Below are 19,994 nucleotides of genomic sequence, written 5' to 3' on the forward strand. Positions count from 1 at the left end.
AGTTGGTTGTAGTTGTCACTGTATTCTTCACTGTCTTCACACACAACATACAGTCGGGCAAATTTCACCTAATACTATTTTTGTTATGTCGGCACAAATTAATGTTATTAAAATTATGCACTTTAATTCGTGCCTTTAATTTCATGTGTGATGACATAGAATGAAGTCCTTGTGCTCTCTTCCTTAGGAAAGCACTTATGTATGTGAATTGGGATGACAAAAACACTTTTGTCTTATAAAGTAATTTTTTTCTAGAGATAACAGCTGGCAAACTGGTCATTGGCAAAACTTTCCTTGAAAATGTACTGGTAACAGTGTTAACATTTCATAAAACTTTTATCGGCCACCAAAAGTTTGACAGACATTTGGTACTTAAACTTTTCAAGTTAGTATGGTGATATTCCCCAAAATGATCTTTGTGATATTATATAATGAAATTTGTCTATTGATACTTTACACATGACAAAAGCACTACAAATCACAGGTATAAACGATCCATTCAGATTTGATGACTAATCTTATTCTGAGATACTAAATGTACATTGTCATAAATTTAGATTCTGTATAGCAACTGACTTTTAAGAAACTACCACCTGTTTAATTATTTCCATAGTTAACCAAACGTATACATACTTTAAAATATTCACATTCTTTTTCTAACTATTGGTGTAAGAACAGATTTTTCTAAATGTACTTCATTCAACTCAAGCAGTTGATTGTTACAGCTTACATGTACAAGTATTCTAAGAATCCTGTTGACCTCTCCAAGCCAGCCATCAAATTTATAAAGTCATTAATCACTATCATTTGTTTTACTGAATTTGTTCTTTTTTTATTTGAAAATATTTATTTTTAGTAAAAATGTTACAGTTAGATTGCATGAAATGCATTTATGGTTTTTAAATAGATTATTAATTGCCTTACATCTTTGTTAGATTACTAATATTTTACATACTAGTAAATAGAACTTGCATCCTTAACCCTATAAAGATTGAGGAAAAACAACTTTTGGGAACCATTGTTCTAGGGTTTATGCAGTCATTCCATATGTCCTTTGATTTTGACATGTGGTAACTAAAGATACTTTTATAGAGTATTAAATGTAAATGATCTCATTTAAAATGGTTTTATGTAGTTTGTATGATGCCAAATATTCCTCTAACATCTAAGAAAATTTCTACTTTCTTTAAATCAATTTTTGTAGCAATGCTGGGGTGAGAACAACACATCTAGAAGCTCAGTCTGAAATGGGGAGCACTGAAATTCTGGAAAAGGAGACTGCAGAGAGTCTTAGTAATGGTACCAGCAGCAACTTGGAAGCGGCCAAAAGATTGGCCAAACGCCTTTATCAACTAGACAGATTCAAAAAATCGGATGTCGCAAAACATCTAGGCAAAAAGTATGTTCCAACTCAAGGTTGTTGTCTTTTTATTGTGTGTGTGTGTATGCAAAAAGTTTACACTTCAGTAATCAAAATTCTGTTTCTTTTTATAATAGCAATGAATTTAGCAAACTAGTTGCAGAAGAATATCTGAAGTTCTTTGATTTTACAGGAATGACACTAGATCAGTCTCTCAGGTATGCATAATTATCATTTCTATTATTTCTTGCCTCCAAGTAATGAATTCTTAGAAATAATGAATTCTTAGAAGAGAAAGTAATATCCTCTAACTAGATTCTTCTGATTGTGTTTTCTTACCTCCTATCCTAGTTGCTTTGTGAATTTAGATTGTGTTATAATACTAAACAGAAGATCATAACAGAGAGTATGAAAAGTAAATGTTTTTTAATGAAATGAACATGGACTGATAAATTTGTGCCCAGTGTGAAGTCCAAGTCCAGCTGGCAAAGTACATAAGGGTGACACAGGAAATCAAGAGGAAAAATATTCAGTATTATTTCAGTTAAAAAGAAGAGAGAAAAGTGTTTCACTATGGCAGTAAAATGCATATAACCCAACGTTTGTCACCTTTACCATTTTTAAGTGTATAGTCAATGGTATGAAATACATTCCCAAATTCAGGCAACTATCACAGTCATCAATTTCAGTACAGAGGAAACTCTATACCTGATGAGCAGTAATTCCCTCCCTTCACCCCAGTTTTCAAATCCCAGACTCTCCATTGCATCTTTGTGATTCTGACAACTCTACCTACTTTGCATAAGTACAATCATATATGAGTTTTTTCTGTGATTTTGTTTACATACTCATCATGGCTTTTCACAGTTAATCAAAGATGTTACATATTATAGAATTCTTTTCCTTTTTAAGGTCAAATCCACTGTATGCATGGCTACTGGTTTGCCACCTATCTATTAATGGGCAGCTTGGATTGCTTCCATATTTTGTCTGCTGCAATCATGGGAACACAAATACACTTGGGAGGCCCTAATTTGCTTTTTCTCTTTTTGAATAGGCAGTTTGGTTTTGTGATCAGTTTAGAGACACTCTATGTATCTTTTCTCTAAGTACCCATTTATAATAGGTAAATAGTTTTTTCATATAATATTTTAAAATTAACTCCTAAATGGTATAGAAATGACCGAATGTAATAATTCACAGAGCATATATGCTTAAAGTTTCTACTGCTATCTACTTTTTTGCTGAATTTTCAAATAGAGGTGTCTAAAATACATTCTCATTTTTTTCATATTACACTGAAAATTCTATGAGTGGCTAAGGGTAGAGCCAAGGCAACACTTTATTCTTATGAACTGCTTAGGAAATGCCTGAGCCCACTTGAATCTGAGATCATCTCTTGTAATCCTTTAATCTTACAAGTCAGAAACAGACCTCGGAGGTAAACTAAGGGAGATTGTGTTAGAATTAGGTTGGCTCTTCCCACAAACCAAAGGCGTGCATAGAGTTTTTCAAGAAAATGGCCCAAAGTGAGAAAATGATCTTTATTTTTGCTTTTATGTTCCAATGTGCTTGTTTAAAAACATTAAGAAGTATTAATAGTCAGTATACTTCAGCTTAATAACAGATTTATATAATATAATAATAGAGATTTATAATCTCTAGCAAGAAGGAAGAATTTTCATAGAATAGGATTTATTACATTTTTTTTACAATAGTAAGATGTATTATAATTTTTTTTTTTCCTCCTTTGGGCCATAACTTACAAAAATGTTCTGCGTTGTCAAGTGGAGGTCATCTGCTTTAACCTATAGAAAATAGTATTTTTAGTGACTCTGGCTTAGATTAGTGGATTATTCTGAGTTATTTGGTCAAAGAAGTTTTATGGTTTATTCCTTTATATGAAGAGGAACTTAAGCTTTGTTCCTAATTTCCTCATCATATAACAGATCAATACTAAAATGTAATGTTAATAGGCAAAATAAAATTTACCTGAATCTGTTATATACAAAGCTGTGTAATTTTTGCAGTGGTCAATGGAAAGTTCAAATCATGTAACAAAACTGAAAAAAAACAACCCAAAACCCCAAAACTTGCTGGCTGATCATTGAAAATTGCCTAGTGGACTCTAGTCACAGTGGGTACATCCTTTGGTCCCCTGCTTTCAGGCTTTTTTGATATATTGGCTACTCTTGTTACTCTGCAACTTTTTATATTGAAATTTTATATAATTTAAATATCAATATAAGTTTATACTATATGGCCAACTAATAAGTGTTTTTTTAAAACTATGATACTGTATTTTGTATAATTAGTTTCTATGTCCATACAAGTTAATTTTATCAAATAGAGCATATATGGTAAACTTCCTAAAAATTCTTCCCTATTAATTATTTCTTAGGTATTTCTTTAAAGCATTTTCTCTTGCGGGAGAAACTCAAGAAAGAGAAAGAGTATTAATACATTTCTCTAATCGATACTTTTACTGTAACCCAGAGGCCATCGCTTCACAAGGTGAGCTGATGGGTTTGTACGTTTCCTGTTTACAACAGTGGTTATTATATTTTTTTATTTCTAAGGTTACACTTTATTGTAGAAATAGAAAGAAATAGAAATAGAAAAGAAAATGAAGTTTATCTATCTCTAATTACTCAGATATAGCTGTTAATGCTTTAGTCAGCTGATCTATTCAATATCAAATTGACATCATTAGTTATGTTTTCTATTATCTTTCCCATCCATTTCCTTATGTCATTAAATATGATTTAAGAAAATTTACTGACAACATAATAGCTTTTATTTTTTTAATTACTTTTGCTGTATTTTCTAGTTCCCAGTGTGATAATTTTCTGTCTGTTTTGCTCAGCTCTGTCATTCGGAAGTGCTGTGTGCAAATTGCCCTGTAGTGAATGATGGTTTTCTCATTTCTGTACCTTTGTCTCTTACACCTATATATAAATCCAGGATGCTTGGCTTTGTGGCTGGTTCTCAGAATGTGTAAATCTTTATGGAAGTTGTGGTACATCTCTGTTCTTTTTGAGTATTATCACACTATCACAGACTTAATTATGATTTTAATGAACCATGATTTTATATTTATTACACTTTTGGCAGTACAGTTTTAAACTAATTGTTGCACTACCCAGGAAAAGCAATTTTAATATAAAGTTCTACAATAAACAAAACTCAGTGTAGGGTCAACCAAATTGACTTACGATAAAAAAAAACACAAAACCTCTTATAAGCTTACCAATTCTGAAATAAATTACTGAGACTAGAAGGAAAAATAGTAGGTAGCAATTGTTTCTTAGAAGAGATTAGCTAGGTACTTACTCAAATACCCTCTCCCTTAAACTTAGCTATGTTAATGTACTACCTGGCTAGTAACTGCAAACTGGGGATTGAACTAGTTATTCACTATTTCTATCCCTTCGGTGTCTACTAGAGAGAACTAGTGAGTTAGAAAAGGGTCATTTGTCAAATATAAGAAGAGGCTGGTCTTCTTGAGTAAATTAGGGAATATAGATTCTTGGCTGCTGGTAAAGATATTATTTGAGAGTTGGCTGCTGAGTTTTACAATACTGTTAGGAATTTGTTTCAAATGTGTGTAGAACTGGTTATAAGAAAATGCAGCTGGAATATATTGTTAGGCATGAAGACATTGGTAATAGAAGTCATATACTATACTAAAAAAAAACAAGCTATTCTTAATATAGACTCAATCACTGGGCAATCCTTTTTTTTACTGTTTTTTTCTGTATTATACTGAAGTTTGAACTCAGGACTTGTTTAAGCACCTACTCTATCCCTATCCTGTTCTTTTACGGTATAAAATAAAGTGATACTTTCAGGTATAAAACTACTTTCAGACTTGAGTATCTTTCCCCTGATATTTAAATGCTTAAGTATCACAGATTATTTCAATACTTTTATTTTGGTTCGACACAAGATGATCCTAAAACCATATGCCTTTAAGGAATGGCATGAAAGAGAGCTATTCCTACACATTTTTTTTAAAGCCACAGAAATAACCATGGTAAGCTCAAGTCTTAATTTTCTTTAACCTTAACTTCTTTTCCAACTGAGTCTTTTCCCAGAAAGTTAAAATAATCGTATGAAATAATTTATTATCATTTTATACCATGTGTTACAGAAATGCAAACAAAATCATAGAAAGTATAGTTTCATGACCCAGAGATTTTTTTTTTTTAATATTGTGATGTAAGCTGGGCACCAAGGGCTCTCACGCCTGTAATCCTAGCTACTCAGGAGGTTGAGATCTGAAGATCACAATTCAAAGCCAGCCTATGCAGGAAGTCTGTGAGACTCATCCCCAATTAAAGTACCAAAAAAGCCAGAAGTAGTGTGACTCAAGCAAGAAAGCTCAGGGACAGTACCCAGACACTGAGTTCAGGCTCCAGGACCAGCACAGACAGACAGACACACACACAATTTAAATTTTTCTTGATATATTTTAATAGAAAAAGATATAATATACATATTCTTTCTTATAATTTACTATCAAATGTCTCTCCATTTCAATATATGTATCTGGATATCATTTTAGAGAGTGAGAGTTACTTGTCTGCCATTATGAGTCAAGTTTCTCTGCATATGCTTGTAGTTCCCATGGGTCCTTAATTGCTGTCTTAGTGTAAAGCCTCGGGAGGCAACGGCACTGCTTCAAGGCTTTACGTATGTGATGTCAAGTTGTCCTCCAGAGGAGCGGGGAAAGTTTATCAACAGTCCAGTTCTGTGCGCTGACGTCCCTTGGCTACATGCTTATCCATTTTCTGCTGCTCCAATATGACTAGTTATGTTTAGCACGGCATTCCGTCTTGGCTCTGATTGCATGCAAGTTGAATGTATCATGGAGTCGCGCGGTAACAAATAAATGATGCTTTCTGTCTCTGTTTCTCAGATGGAGTACATTGCCTTACCTGTGCGATGATGCTGCTTAACACAGACCTCCATGGCCATGTAAGTGAAGGCTTGTGGAGCTCTAGCAGAATCTAAAACTCCATGGGCTTACCTTTAACCTGGTTCCTATAAACATTTGCACCCATCCTCCCCAACCTCCACACCTTTATTTTGTTTTCTGTATGGGTCCCACAGCAGGAAGATAAATATTTTTTTTTAAAGAAAATACCTTTTTAATTTCCAGGCTAGTATAAAGTAATTAATTTCAAGTACTTATGTTGTCTGTGCCTGGAGTGATCTTAGCAGTAACATGTTGCTCTGTGTCTTGTTTCACATGGTAGACAGAGGTCTTGTTTTTGTTTTGGTTACATGTTATTGTAGTTGACACAATGCTGGGAAGAGAATATGAACTACTACTAAAATGTCATTTGTGTTGTCACTAAGTTATTAGTAAGTATAAGAACGTAGTCTTTTTTATGCACTTCTTAGCTCTCCTGAGTTGTTCATTTGGTAGTTAACATATTAAAAAAAAGTCAGAATTATTATCTTCTCATATCCTATTTAAAACAGACTGCATTTTGTAAATGTATAAATATAGGTAAACTCAACCTTCATATAAGCGGAAGTGAATTATTTAAATGCTTCGCATTAGAGGAAATAAGAATTTTTGAGTTACATAGATTACCTATACTTACTTGAAACAAAAATTATTTCATATTCCTAAATCCATTTATTTCGAAGAAAAAAACAAGCTTCTCTGTATTAAAGTGTTAACCATACTTTGGTAATTTGCAATGTAAGAAGCTACAATAAGATAAAATATTTAGATATTTGCCTTATTCCAAAAGGCCACATAATTCCATTATTTGAAACTATATTGTTCCTTTTTGAATTGGTCAAAAGGAGCTCTGTGGGCCTATTGAATTGGACTAGGTATTATTAGAGGATTCCTGGTTCCCTAGTAGCCAAGCAAGTGGAGATAGAATCATGATTTTAAACTATCATTGCTTACTTCTCAATACTCCATTCCAAGTTCCTTTTGTGGCTTATAAAAGGTGAGTTTAGAGTAACTCAGTGGCTTAAAGACATGGGTTCAGAGATGCAATAGACTGAGGTTGTAGCACAGTCTAGTAGTGTTCTGAGGTAGTAGGGGACCTGCTGTAGAACCTCCTGTGGTCCCACAGTGTGAACCCAGCTGTGGGGATTAGAATCAAATCCAGTGTTCTCCCAGCATGTTAAGGGGATGCCCAGCATGGGGATTTTCCTGACCTTTGTTTTCTTGGTCCCAAACAAGCCAGTGGTTTTTTGTTGTTGTTGTTGTTGTCTTCTTCCCTCTGTGTGCCCATTTTGTGACAACAGTTCCACCCTGCCCCTGCATTCCCTTGTACTCCTTAATTTCTTAACTTTCAGGCCAGAGGGGATGAAAGGTTTTGGCATAGTACTAGAGTTTGAACTCATGGTGTTGTACTTGGTAGGGCAGGTGCTCTTCTACTTGAGCGTCCCCCCCCCCCCCCCGCCCCGCCCCAAAGGGCATGATTTTGTGTGTGTGTCCACCTACAACATTGACCAAGTAACCTTAGCATGAAGAATCCTCTCTACAGTCGATATTTTGGAGTATCAGCAGTATCTGACAATTGTTTAGTTGTGTGCGTGTGTGTGTGTACTTGAATTAAGAGCCTTGGTGCTGTCCTTGAGCTTTTGTCCCCAGTGCTAGTGCTCTACCATTTTAGCCACAGCTCCACTTTAGGCTTTTTAGTGGTTAATTGGAAATAAGAATCTCAGGGACTTTTCTGCCTGGGCTGGCTTTTTACGGTGATCCTCAGATCTCAGCCTCCTGAGTAGGCAGGATTACAGGCGTGAGCCACCGACACCTGGCCATTTAGCATCCTTTTGATTGAGAAAATGTGTAGTGATGGGGAAAAAAATCTAGTATTAGTTTAGAACTTGTTTCAAGATTGAGAATTACTATAGAGGTGGCTAGAATTTGGGGGAACTCGTTTCCGTGAAATGCTAAGTTGCTTTTTAAGCAGGTAAGATGGCTTTACTACTACTTTGAAATAAACGTGAGTCTTGTTATTTGTAACAACATGGAATATAGCAGTAAATAAAGATGCGAGGCTTAGTTTTGTTACTCTGGTAACTCTCCAGGTGTGGTTGAGTCATACAAGAAATGGGCATCCAAGTACCTAAACTCCAGTGGTTCAGAACCACAGAACTAAGCCATTTTCTCTTCCCTCTGTAGACAACATTTGATGAATTGTTAAAAGGATTAGAGAAAGTACAACATTGCTAGCACATATCTTGGATTTTAGCACATGGAAGGCTTTTAAAGAGGATCCTGAGTTCAAGGCCAGCTTGGTCTAAGTAGGGTGGCCCTGTTTAAAAAATAATTGAAAGGAAGACAAGAATCACTGGCATATGGATAAAAGAGGTGATTACAGTGAACATTACAATATTGTCTTGAGATGTGTCAATTGGATGTATTAAGAATACTACTGATATAAAAGAGAGAAAACTGTAAAACTCTGGACTTCTGGGCCATATTCTACAGTGATAATTAGTTCTCAGTTTGGGTTTTAAAATTGTATACTGTGTTCATTGGATTGTCTGGTATATATTATTTATTTCCTTTATTGTTTACAATGCATGCTATTAATAATCCATTGAATGTATAGTTGATATCATAAGAACTAACCATATGAAAATGTGTTTCTCTTATCTTCCCCTCTGGATTCATATTAAAAATAAACTTTCCTTCTAGGTGGTAAGTTTTTATACATAATTATGGATGTAGCATTTTTTTGCATCATGGTTGCCTGATTTAGCATAATAGTGTATGTCTGACTTGCCAGCATGGCTCCTATGAAGCTGAATCATTCAGCAGATAGTGAATTATCTCCAGTGTCTGCTCATTTCCCCTCTCCTTACTCTTGTACTGAGGCCATCACCACCCACTACTTGCTCCAGTGCCAGGATACTCTTGGGCATAGACTAATACCCCATTGTCCTTTCTTCTTTACCATTGTGTCATAATAGCAATGCAGCAGCATGTCTGTTCTAAGAACGGCCAAGACCAGCTTATCCTCATGCTTCTCATGGGGGAGGGCTAAATTAGGAGATTAACTTGTTTGCCCTTCCCTTCCCTTCCCTTCCCTTCCCTTTCCTTCCCTTCCCTTCCCTTCCCTTCCCTTCCCTTCCCTTCCCTTCCCTTCCCTTCCCTTCCCTTCCCTTCCCTTCCCTTCCCTCCCCTCCCTCCCCTCCCCTCCCCTCCCCTCCCCTCCCCTCCCCTCCCCTCCCCTCCCCTCCCCTCCCCTCCCCTCCCCTCCCCTCCCCTCCCCTCCCCTCCCCTCCCCTCCCCTCCCCTCCCCTCCCCTCCCCTCCCCTCCCCTCCCCTCCCCTCCCCTCCCCTCCCCTCCCCTCCCCTCCCCAATAACCACACCCTGAAAATGAATTGATATGGGCCTTCTTGATCTCTTAATGTTTCACTAATAAAAATGATGGAATGTATACTAATAAAATACTTCTAACACACAGTCCCTACTTTCATGTGGGGACTACTTTCTCTTTCTTCTTCTAATGTGTTCTCTCATTCACCAAACACCAGTGGTGTTCCCACTCCTTCCTAGTTCAGTGCTGTCAGGTAAGCATGTGTTCATGGAAGTCAAGTGCCTCCGGTAGGCTAGGCCGGCCTGCATTAGTCCCATGTAACTTAAGACTCCAGTAACAGGTAACTGAGATGCTGTGGTGGGAAACACGTGGAGTTATAGTTAGACTTCACTCATTAAGCTAGGGAAAAGCCAACCAAAAGTGTATATACTTTCTATAGAAATTCATTGATACCCTTAAGCACCTGCTTAAAACTATATGAATGAATGCTTTATCATTATGTTAGCAACAGTACTAACTTGCCTTTAACCTGTGTGCAAGTAGTTTATTATTTTAGATTAAGTGATAACTTTATAATTGTCAGTGACTAATTTGGTATGTAAGCCCTTTTATTTTTATAATGCTTCTTTTAAAATGTATATGCAAGTTAAAGGTCTAGCCATGTAGATAATCTTCAATTAAACTCTAGAGTTATCTCTTCCTGTGATGAAACTTTGTTGAATATTGCTTGAATTATCATCAGAGAAAGAACTGAGTGCTTACATTGTTATTTGAACCTTATATTTTATTGACATTGTGAATGACAACATTTGGTGTGTGAACAAGTTCCAACAAGCTCCTTTTCCTAACTGATCTTCAAATGCCGTCTATTGACTACACCTAACTAGCACTCCTATGCTTTGATCCTAGTTGAGATTCAGCGCCCTGGCAGCATCATTGTCTAGCCTGATTGTTGGATGCAGGGCCCAGAATGGTGGCAGGACCATCAAGCGGGGCCCCACAGGACAGCATTTTAGATGGAGAATTGCAATGAAGAGTGAGATTATATGAGCATACTCAGTTTTAGATTTCATAACTAGGTGATCTCTAGAAAGGTTTAGAGCCCGTAGCTGGCTAACGGTGAGTTGTGGTTAGAGACTACCATAGTTAGAATTGCTTTTAAGAAGAAATCACGACAGCATGTTCTACTTCATGTGGGGGTTTGAGCTTTTTAGCAGTAATTTCATTCAGTGTTTTTCTGCCCTCAGTATTGGTAGCATCTAGTCCACCATGTGCAGTGAATAGAAGTATGGCTCTCTGCTCGGAGGTGGGGGTTTCCAAGGTATATTTTCATTGGAACACTCCAGATGTGCTGAGCTATCTGTGGGATGGCATCTTGCTGGTTCTTGGTGTTAGGTTCTAAGTTTGATAATGGGCAGGAATATGAGGTAATGCACCCTACTGACAAGAAGAAAGAACCTGTTGAATTAGGTATACATTTTGTAATGAATTAATATTTTCTTTTTTAAATAGAGTTCACTTTGAGAAGAGTAACAGGAAACATTTCTAGTTTCTTTTTTTTTTTTTTTTTGGCCAGTCCTGGGCCTTGGACTCAGGGCCTGAGCACCATCCCTGGCTTCTTCCCGCTCAAGGCTAGCACTCTGCCACCTGAGCCACAGTGCCCCTTCTGGCTGTTTTCCATATATGTGGTGCTGGGGAATCGAACCAAGAGCTTCATGTGTAGGAGGCAAGCACTCTTGCCATTAGGCCATATTCCCAGCCCCCATTTCTAGTTTCTAAACTCAACTCTTGCATTGCTTTGTAAGAGGTAAACATTTTAGAAGTGAATAAGTATTTGGTTTATATTTGATTGTGGAAAATGAATGTGAAAATGATAATTTGAGCAACTAAAATGCTTTTATTTCCTCATATCGTGCTATTTTGTTATTTCCACACCCTAAAGCACCACAGCCCTCCTTGAGGTTGATGAACCGTATGTGATTGATGTTCTCAAGAAGTCTGTCTGTAATTATCATTGTTACAACTGGCGGCTGCTTTTTTTTTTTTGTGCCAGTCCTGGGGCACTGGCACTGTCCCTGGCTTTCTTTTTTTTTCTTTTTGCTCAAGGCTAGCACTCTACCACTTGAGCCACAGCACCACTTCTGGCCTTTTCTGTTTATGTGGTTCTGAGGAATTGAACCCAGGGCTTCATGCATGCAAGGCAAGAACTCTTGCCACTAGGCCACATTCCCACCCCCTTAGCAGTTGCTTTTTACCTATGTCCCTACCTCTTTCCTTCCTGTAGTGCTATGGCTACCTCTCCTGTGTGTGCTGCACTATGACCTACATGCCCTTGGCTGGCCCCTGCTGCAGATTTCAGCCTGAGCTTAACTCTGTAACGCTCTTCCTCCTGCTTGGTGCCACGCCTTTCTTTCTTTTCTCCTGACTGGGAGCTCCCCAGCTTTTGGGCCTCTCAGAAGCTCTGCATGCTCAGGCCTGCGTACCAGGGTCTGAGGGCTGTAGTGGGGGGACATTCATTTTCACCATTGCCAGTATTACGACTGGTGGGAGTGCTTACAGGATAGCCTGAGAAGCTAACCGTCAGCTCTGGGAATGATTTTTATACAAAAATGCCATGATTTGAGCATTTTTAATTTTAAAATGACCTTTAGAATGCAGTGTAATTCATTCTCATGCTGACAACCACCAAGGTTTTAATAGGCATCTTTATTAAACTATGTTCAATTTTAATCATGCACAGGTTGATTTTGTTAGATTTTGTGACCCTCAGACCGCAATGAAACTCTCTTCCTTTTCTCATCACCCCACCCCTTACTGTTTGTTTAAAAAATTCTACTTTACACAGGGCAGGTTTGTAATTGGAAAACATAACAACTAAGTTGGTGGAACTCACAAGGGACCTCAGATGATCTGATTTGTGCAGTACTTGGTCACTGTGCATTATTCCTCATCCTTGTGACTTGTTCTTTGGTAGAATGACAATAGAAAAGCAGCTTATATTCATTATCAGTATCTAGTCCTTTTTGATCTTTCTTACTTTCCAGTCTAGGGAGGGAAAGGAGTAAGGATGAAGAGGGCAGTTAAAAACTTACTCTGACCTCTGATCCCATTATTCCATATCTGTTCTTAGCAATCAACTTAAAATTAAATAATTGTTTTTATTTTAAATTAATTTAGTGCATTTTTCTTTGTTTTCTCAAATTTTAAATGAGATACTTTACTAAGGCAACTTAGTACTTAATAGAGTTGCCTCTTAACATCTTCTTAATGTTTATTTGTAGGATGTCTTTATACTCTTAATTGAGAAAAATATTTTTGTATAAATTAGTATATACCACATTAGAAACTAAGCTGATAACATTTAAAAATATTTATTAGGTAATTTAAATCTATTTTGTCTATCCAGTAATTTAATATTTAATAAAATTTAAATGTATTCAGTAAATAGAATAGGCCCGTACTTTTCTAAGGGCCAGGAATGATGGCTCATCCCTATAATCTTAGCTATCCAGGAGGCAAAGACTAGAAGATTCATAGTTTAAGGCAAGCCTGGACAAAAAGCTAACAAGACCCTGTCCATGTTAACAGATCAGCCATTGTGATGCACACCTGTAATTCCTGTTGTATAGGAGGCACCGATGGGATTGAAGTTCAAGGACAGCATGGGTAAAGAAGTCAGGACCCTGTCTGAAAATTTACCAAAACAAAAGGCTTTAGGGCATGAGGCTGGGGAGCTCCTGCCTAGAGTTCAAATGCCAGAGCTGCCACTGCAAAAGAATTACACTTTCCAAAGTGGAAAAAAATTTCATGAAAAGAATAGCATTTAATGTTTGCAAATATTTTAATACTTTTCTAAATAGAAGATAACTATGTTTTCACTGCTTTTGCAATTAATCAATCTGTTGAATCTTAGTCTTACAGCTTCTAAGATATTGTATACTCATGAGAGAATAAGAGTAGAAAAGTAACTTCTGAGTATTTAAAATAGGTTTGACCGTATAGATACCTGGATGCATTCGATAATCACTGAGTTAGGATAATATTTATGCATATACACATATATATGTATATGCATATACATATATTGTAGTGAAGATTTTATATGCACATGTATATGTGCATGCATGTATGTAATTTTTTTTAACCACTTCTGGTTCCTTTGTCAGTGGCAATGTATTACAAAATGCTAGGGAGCATCGCACATATCCCTAAAAGGTAGAGCTTGGATTGGTGCTGAGCGTTGGATTCATGAAAGGATTGCATATTGTATTTTAGCTTTCTGCTTTGAGAATCTGTGGAGGACTCTGTAATATACAAAGATGGACACCTGGTGGCAGCATAGCACAACCACATACTAGGGAAGCAAACAGCCAGCCAAACAGGAGCTTTAGACAGAGTTACATTCTGAAGTAATTACCAGTCACTAGCTTTTCATCATTGATTGAACTGTGCAGGAGGATGTGGGATTGTCATGGGGGAGAGTATACCCGCTGGGTTTTTAATAACAGAGTTATGAAGCCAGCTTTTACCAGTGGACCCTTAAGGTTTTTAGTTTGTTCGGAAGCATGGTTCTCACAAAGCTACCAGACCCTACAGTATTAAAATGCAATTTCAGATCATTCAATCCTTCAAGCTCCAGATCAGAGTACCTGGTGTACTCTGATTACTGTTAAATTCTTTCCTAGTAAATACTTGAGACAGCTATTGGTAGCTCTTCCAAGGATTGAATTTAAGTTTGCCTTAGTTGGAGCTTCGAAGGGGTTCATCCTGCTCCCTGTGCCCCCATGAAAGTCACCATCTTCCCCCTTTGTGGTCAGTTTTACTGAAATAACTAAGAACTGGTTCTCTGCTGTGGTGAGTGGGGAAGAACTTTTTTCAAAGGGAAAACCTACAGTTAGGAGACAAGATGGTATTTGGTTGTCTATCTTCAGGAGGGTGGGGGATTGCACAGAATTGGAGGGGAAAAGGGTGAAAAAATGCAGGAGTGGAACTCATTGGACATGGATCAAAGTGAACTACACAGCTTGTGGGTGGGAACTAGAGGGAAGGACTGGGAAAGAGTGAGGGAACAGGCGACACTGTACAAAAGGAAATGTACTCATTAACTGACTCATGTAATTATCTCTCTGTACATCACCTTGATAATAATAATAACAAATAGTAATTATTTAAAAAATGGAAAAATGAGACAAGGTAAATGAAGCTATTCAGTCTGTTTGCATATTTGCTTATATTTTCTTCCTTTCTGGTTGTTTTTAACCCAAGAGTGTACAGAGTATAAATCATAGACAAAATCTGGCTTGGCCCTTTTTATAAATAAAGTTTTATTTTAATTCAATTTTATCATTAAGTAGTTGTACAAAGGAGTTGTCATTCAACTAAGTAGTGGATGAATACAATGAATCTTGATTAATATCACCCTTCTTCATTGCCCCCATCTCTCTCAACACCAACCCTTCCCTCAATTTTCTTAATTTTGTAGAATATGCATTGAATTTTATAACTGTATTTTCCCCTTCCTCTATCAATTTATTGGCACCAGCCAGACACATTTGTTGTTTACATTTTCACACTTTATAATAACAATGTTGAACAGAGATTACATGGTCTTCAGGGCCTAAACTACTGTCGGATTCTTTATAGAAACTTAAACAATATGTCATAGACTCTTGCCTTTAGTTTATGACACTATCTATAATAGTTTAGCTATTCCTATCCCCAAATATATTTAGATAAATATGAGGTACCATCTTTATTAAAAAATTCTGATGGGGAATATATTAAAATGTATCCAAATCATTTTTTTGTAAAGTGGTAAATTATCAAATAATTTACCTCTAAAAGCATTGACTGTTTCCTTAAAAGATAACTAGAGAAAAGTTCTGTTTGAAAAAATATAATAAATGCAGACTATACCCTTAGGGTATAAACTTTGGATTTTCTTGTTAATATTATCTCTGATAGAAACATTTAAGATTTGTATTTTGAAGGTTTAAATAGAGTTCTTGTGTGTGGAGTTTTCATTTTGTATTATGTGTTTAGGTTTGATGAAAATGCCTCCTGATTTCAGAGGCCATGATGCAAATCATTAGCATCTCAAATTTGATTGCAAATGTTGGGCTCATTTTAAAGGACCGTGTCTGTGTCTCACAGTTAGTTCATTTGGAAGCCTTTATAAATCCCCATGCTTTCTCCTACTGGGAAGGAATTCAGAACCCAGGAAAGCCCAGGAATGTACTTCCTGGGATGCAGCTGGCCTGATGGTTTCAGTTATCTGAAGTTATGAATTGATTTGTGAAGAAAATGGTTAGAATATATTGGTGTATACACCAATATTCTTAGGTGTCTTAGAAACATTCTGAAGAGTTTGAGGTGGTTTTTTTATTCTTTCTTTTTCCAGTATTGTGGTATCTGTCCTCTGCATCAATAAAGTGATTTTTTTTAATGTTCTCAGTGAACAGATTGTATTCACTAATTCTTTTTCTTCAGAATGTTTCTAAGACACCTAAGTATCTTTGAGATAGAAAATCAGTAATTATAATTAGATTTATCCAGTGGACAGTGTTTGCTTGAATAACATTTCCGAATTGTTATGATGATGAAAAAAATTTGGCTACAAACCAACTTGCTAGCTTTTTTTTTTTTTCAAATTTTTATTATCAAACTGATGTACAGAGAGGTTACAGTTTCATACATTAGGCATTGGATACATTTCTTGTACTGTTACCTCGTCCCTCATTTCCCCCCTCCCCCTCCCCCTTTCCCTTTCCCCCCATGAGTTGTTCAGTTCATTTATACCACACAGTTTTGCAAGTATTGCTTTTGTAGTTGTTTGTATTTTTTTATCCTATATACTACTGTTTACAAGTATACATGGTTTCCAATATACTCAGATAAGATACAGAGATAGTGTAGGTACAACCACAGGAAGGGGATATAAGAGGATCATCAATAATAGAGGCTACAGTTACACATAGCACGTTGACAGTAGTTACAACAGTGATATAACAATCATTTCCATAGCATGGAGTTCATTTCACTCAGCATCATCTTATGTGTTCATAAGGGTATAGCTCTTGGGCTCTTGTGATCCTCTGCTGTGACTAGCCTAAACCTGTGCTAATTATTCCCTATGAGGGAGACCATAGAGTCCATGTTTCTTTGGGTCTGGCTCACTTCACTCAGTATAATTTTTTCCAAGTCCTTTCATTTCCTTACAAATGGGGCAATGTCATTCTTTCTGATAGCGGCATAACATTCCATTGTGTATACGTACCACATTTTCCTGATCCATTCGTCTACTGAGGGACATCTGGGTTTGTTCCAGATTCTAGCTATGACAAATTGTGCTGCGATGAACATTGTTGTGCTGGTGGCTTTAGTGTGATTTTGTTTATGGTCTTTTGGATAGATACCCAAAAGTGGGGCTGCTGGGTCATAGGGGAGCTCTATGTTTAGCCTTCTGAGGAATTGGCACCAGAACAGGCTTGCTAGCTTTTGAAAGTAGGTAAATCACAGATTTTCACAGTTCTTGACAGTATGTAGAAAACACTAAAGAACAAAGGAGCTTTCAGAGTTTGTGTCAGAAATGTCATTTTATCTGTTTCAAACTAAAAACTGTGTTATGTATAACACGTAAATGTGACTTTGATTTTCTAGGTTGTTTTGTTCTAGGTTAAAGGCTTGATGTGATTTTTATCTTCCTACATCATGACAGTTTTAAAAGCACAATAAGCACAATACATCTGTCTTATGGATTAAAATTGTATTACTGTCTATACACCATGTTTGTATAGATGTTTTAAAAAAATTCCATGCTTTCTCTGCTTAATCATATATTTAAGAACTAACGTGAATTCCATAAATGTCATTATGATCTATGCTTTTCCTTTATTCCAGAATATTGGAAAGAAGATGACCTGCCAAGAGTTCATTGCAAATCTTCAAGGAGTAAATGAAGGTGTTGATTTCTCTAAGGATCTGTTGAAAGTAAGTACTGGGCTAGTGGTTTTAAGCTCTTGCTTGTATTTACTGCCCGTTTCTTAGCTCAAAATAGGTTGAGTCACTCATGTAAATTTGCTTTTTGATTTTGGCTCTAGGTATGTTTCTACTGCCTTTGCTTTCAGGATATTTCAGACTACACAGACTACACAGTATCTTTAAATTAATATCCTGAAGGATTCACCTTGATCAGTAATACTGAGATAATGAGATTTGGGAGAGTTGACTATAAAAATAGTGGGCACTTTTTCTTTGCTTATTTGCAAGAAGACTGTCAAAACCTGAGAAAGGTCACAAAGGATTCACTATGGAAACAAAAAAGACATTTGCAATCTAAAATGGAAGTAACTCTGAAGGTGTTCAATCTCTAAACACAGAGGCACTCAGGTTGCCCCTGCAAATAAATTAGATTAAATTCTGAGTAATTGTAGAATGCCTGAATTATTTACAATCAGCATTATTATTGATAACAGTCAGCATGTTTTTCATCAGCTTGTTTTCTAGGGAACAATAAAATCAACTTTGAAATTTATGCATTTCACAGCATTCTAAATGAGATGTGCATTTGATCAAACACTATGACTGAAGCTGAATTTGTGTATTTGAGGAGTTGGGTTAAAATGTGTGTTAAGTTGTTAAATTTTACACATCTTTATTCAGTTCTTCCTTTCTCTTGAAAATGCTACCCCTGTAGGTTTCTTTTGGAATTTTAGTTCCTTTGAGTGAACTTTCTAAGAAAGGTAGCACTTTTGAATTATGCTGTAATAAAGAAGTGTAGTTGTTGAAAGACAGATCCTTTATTATGTTGCATGTAAATTTTATTTAATTTAACTAAATAATTTAAAATATTTTTGTGGTGCTGAATATAGAATCCAGGGCCTGAAGCATGCTGAGCAAGTACTCTACTGCTAAACTACACTGCCCACCCTGTGTAACTTTAAAATTATATAGTATTCAGAGTATTGCTGGCTTTAGAAAGGCATTGTACTATGGAAAATGAAAGAAGACTGAAATGTGGTGTTATCAGATTTTAAGTCTCACTGACTTTAATTACAGTTAATTTAAAAACTAATGGGAACAGCAGGATGAAAGTAGCTTCAATTTACTACAGGGAAACGATACTTGTAGTTTGTTTACAGAGTAACTGCTTCGATTTCTGAAGCTATAATTTCAGATAGGTATGGGAAATAAAAGGCTCAGTCTTATGACATTAAAAATATGTTATGTACACTCCACTGAAGTTACACAGTGTTAACTAGCCTTTTTTTCAGTCCAGTGGCATTAGCTTAGAAAATAATGGAGTCTCTCCAAAAGAGGATTTGTTAGGGCTCTTATCAACTTATGTGAGGAATGAAATTTGACAGCAAATTTTCATAGTGAGGCTTTTAGATTTTAGTTATGGCTATATGGGAAACTTGCATGGCTATAAGTAAATTATTGGGTAGATTTGGAGTATGTTTGATTGAGCTTTCTAATGTACAATCCAGTGGTTACTATTCACTTTGCTAGGTATGTTCTTTGATTTACTTTATAAGTTTGTTAGATTGTTTGTTGCAGCTCCACAATTGAGATTATGTTTATAAACCTTAGGGGACAATATATTTTATTTTATTCTTAATTCACAATGGAAGATGACTATCCAGTGACACTGATGAAAATGATCATGGCATTAAGTATGGAAATTGTCAGAGTAATCCTCTGTCCTTTTCCCATTATAGATAATACTTGGTTTCAGTAGGAACCCCCCCCCCCCCCACCCAATCAGTAGCAACATGAAAGATTTTCTTAAAACAATTTTTGTTTTGCTTTGTCATTTTGTGCACTGTTCCTATCCACTTCTCCTTTGTTCTTTTCTCCTTATTCCTGTGCATCCTACTCTTTCCTTGCTTTGTGTTCTCATTGGTGCTATTTTGTTTTGTTTTAGCTTGAGATAGGGTCTTTCTTTGTAGGCCTGGCTGGCTTCAAACTCCTGATCCTGCCCCATCAACCTCCTGAGTGCATACATACAGGCATGTGTATGTCTCCTATCTTTCTGTCTTTTATTTTCTTTTTCCCTTTTTTCTCTTCCTCTTGTTAGTCATCTCTGATGAGTTCCCTAGTGAGATAAATTATTAGATAAAATATCTATTTGAAATACTAGATCCAGTATAAAATATGTACTTGATTGAATTGCGATTTCCCTAGGTACATATTGCTTGTCTTGTTTTCGAATCAAAAGTTGCATTTGGATTAATGTCTCTTGAGATTTCTTTGTACTCGAATCTCCTTCTGGGTGTGGCCTATTTAAGCATATTTATTGATGGTCCACTCTGTTTCCCTATTCCTA

General features: G+C 36.3%; 1 protein-coding gene across 2 annotated transcripts in view; it reads left to right on the forward strand.

Moving 5' to 3' along the window:
• Window positions 1-19,994, forward strand: part of Psd3 (pleckstrin and Sec7 domain containing 3) — a 320,435-nt gene that overhangs the window by 160,943 nt on the left and 139,498 nt on the right. For both annotated transcript variants that reach the window (XM_048330837.1, XM_048330838.1), the window contains 5 exons: window positions 1,205-1,399; window positions 1,498-1,578; window positions 3,762-3,874; window positions 6,282-6,340; window positions 17,567-17,656. In XM_048330837.1, coding sequence (XP_048186794.1) covers window positions 1,205-1,399; window positions 1,498-1,578; window positions 3,762-3,874; window positions 6,282-6,340; window positions 17,567-17,656 — 538 coding nt within the window. The remainder of the gene's footprint in view (window positions 1-1,204; window positions 1,400-1,497; window positions 1,579-3,761; window positions 3,875-6,281; window positions 6,341-17,566; window positions 17,657-19,994) is intronic.

Source organism: Perognathus longimembris, chromosome 21 (genome assembly GCF_023159225.1).
Source record: "Perognathus longimembris pacificus isolate PPM17 chromosome 21, ASM2315922v1, whole genome shotgun sequence".
In the NCBI taxonomy this organism is placed as follows: Eukaryota; Metazoa; Chordata; class Mammalia; order Rodentia; family Heteromyidae; genus Perognathus; species Perognathus longimembris.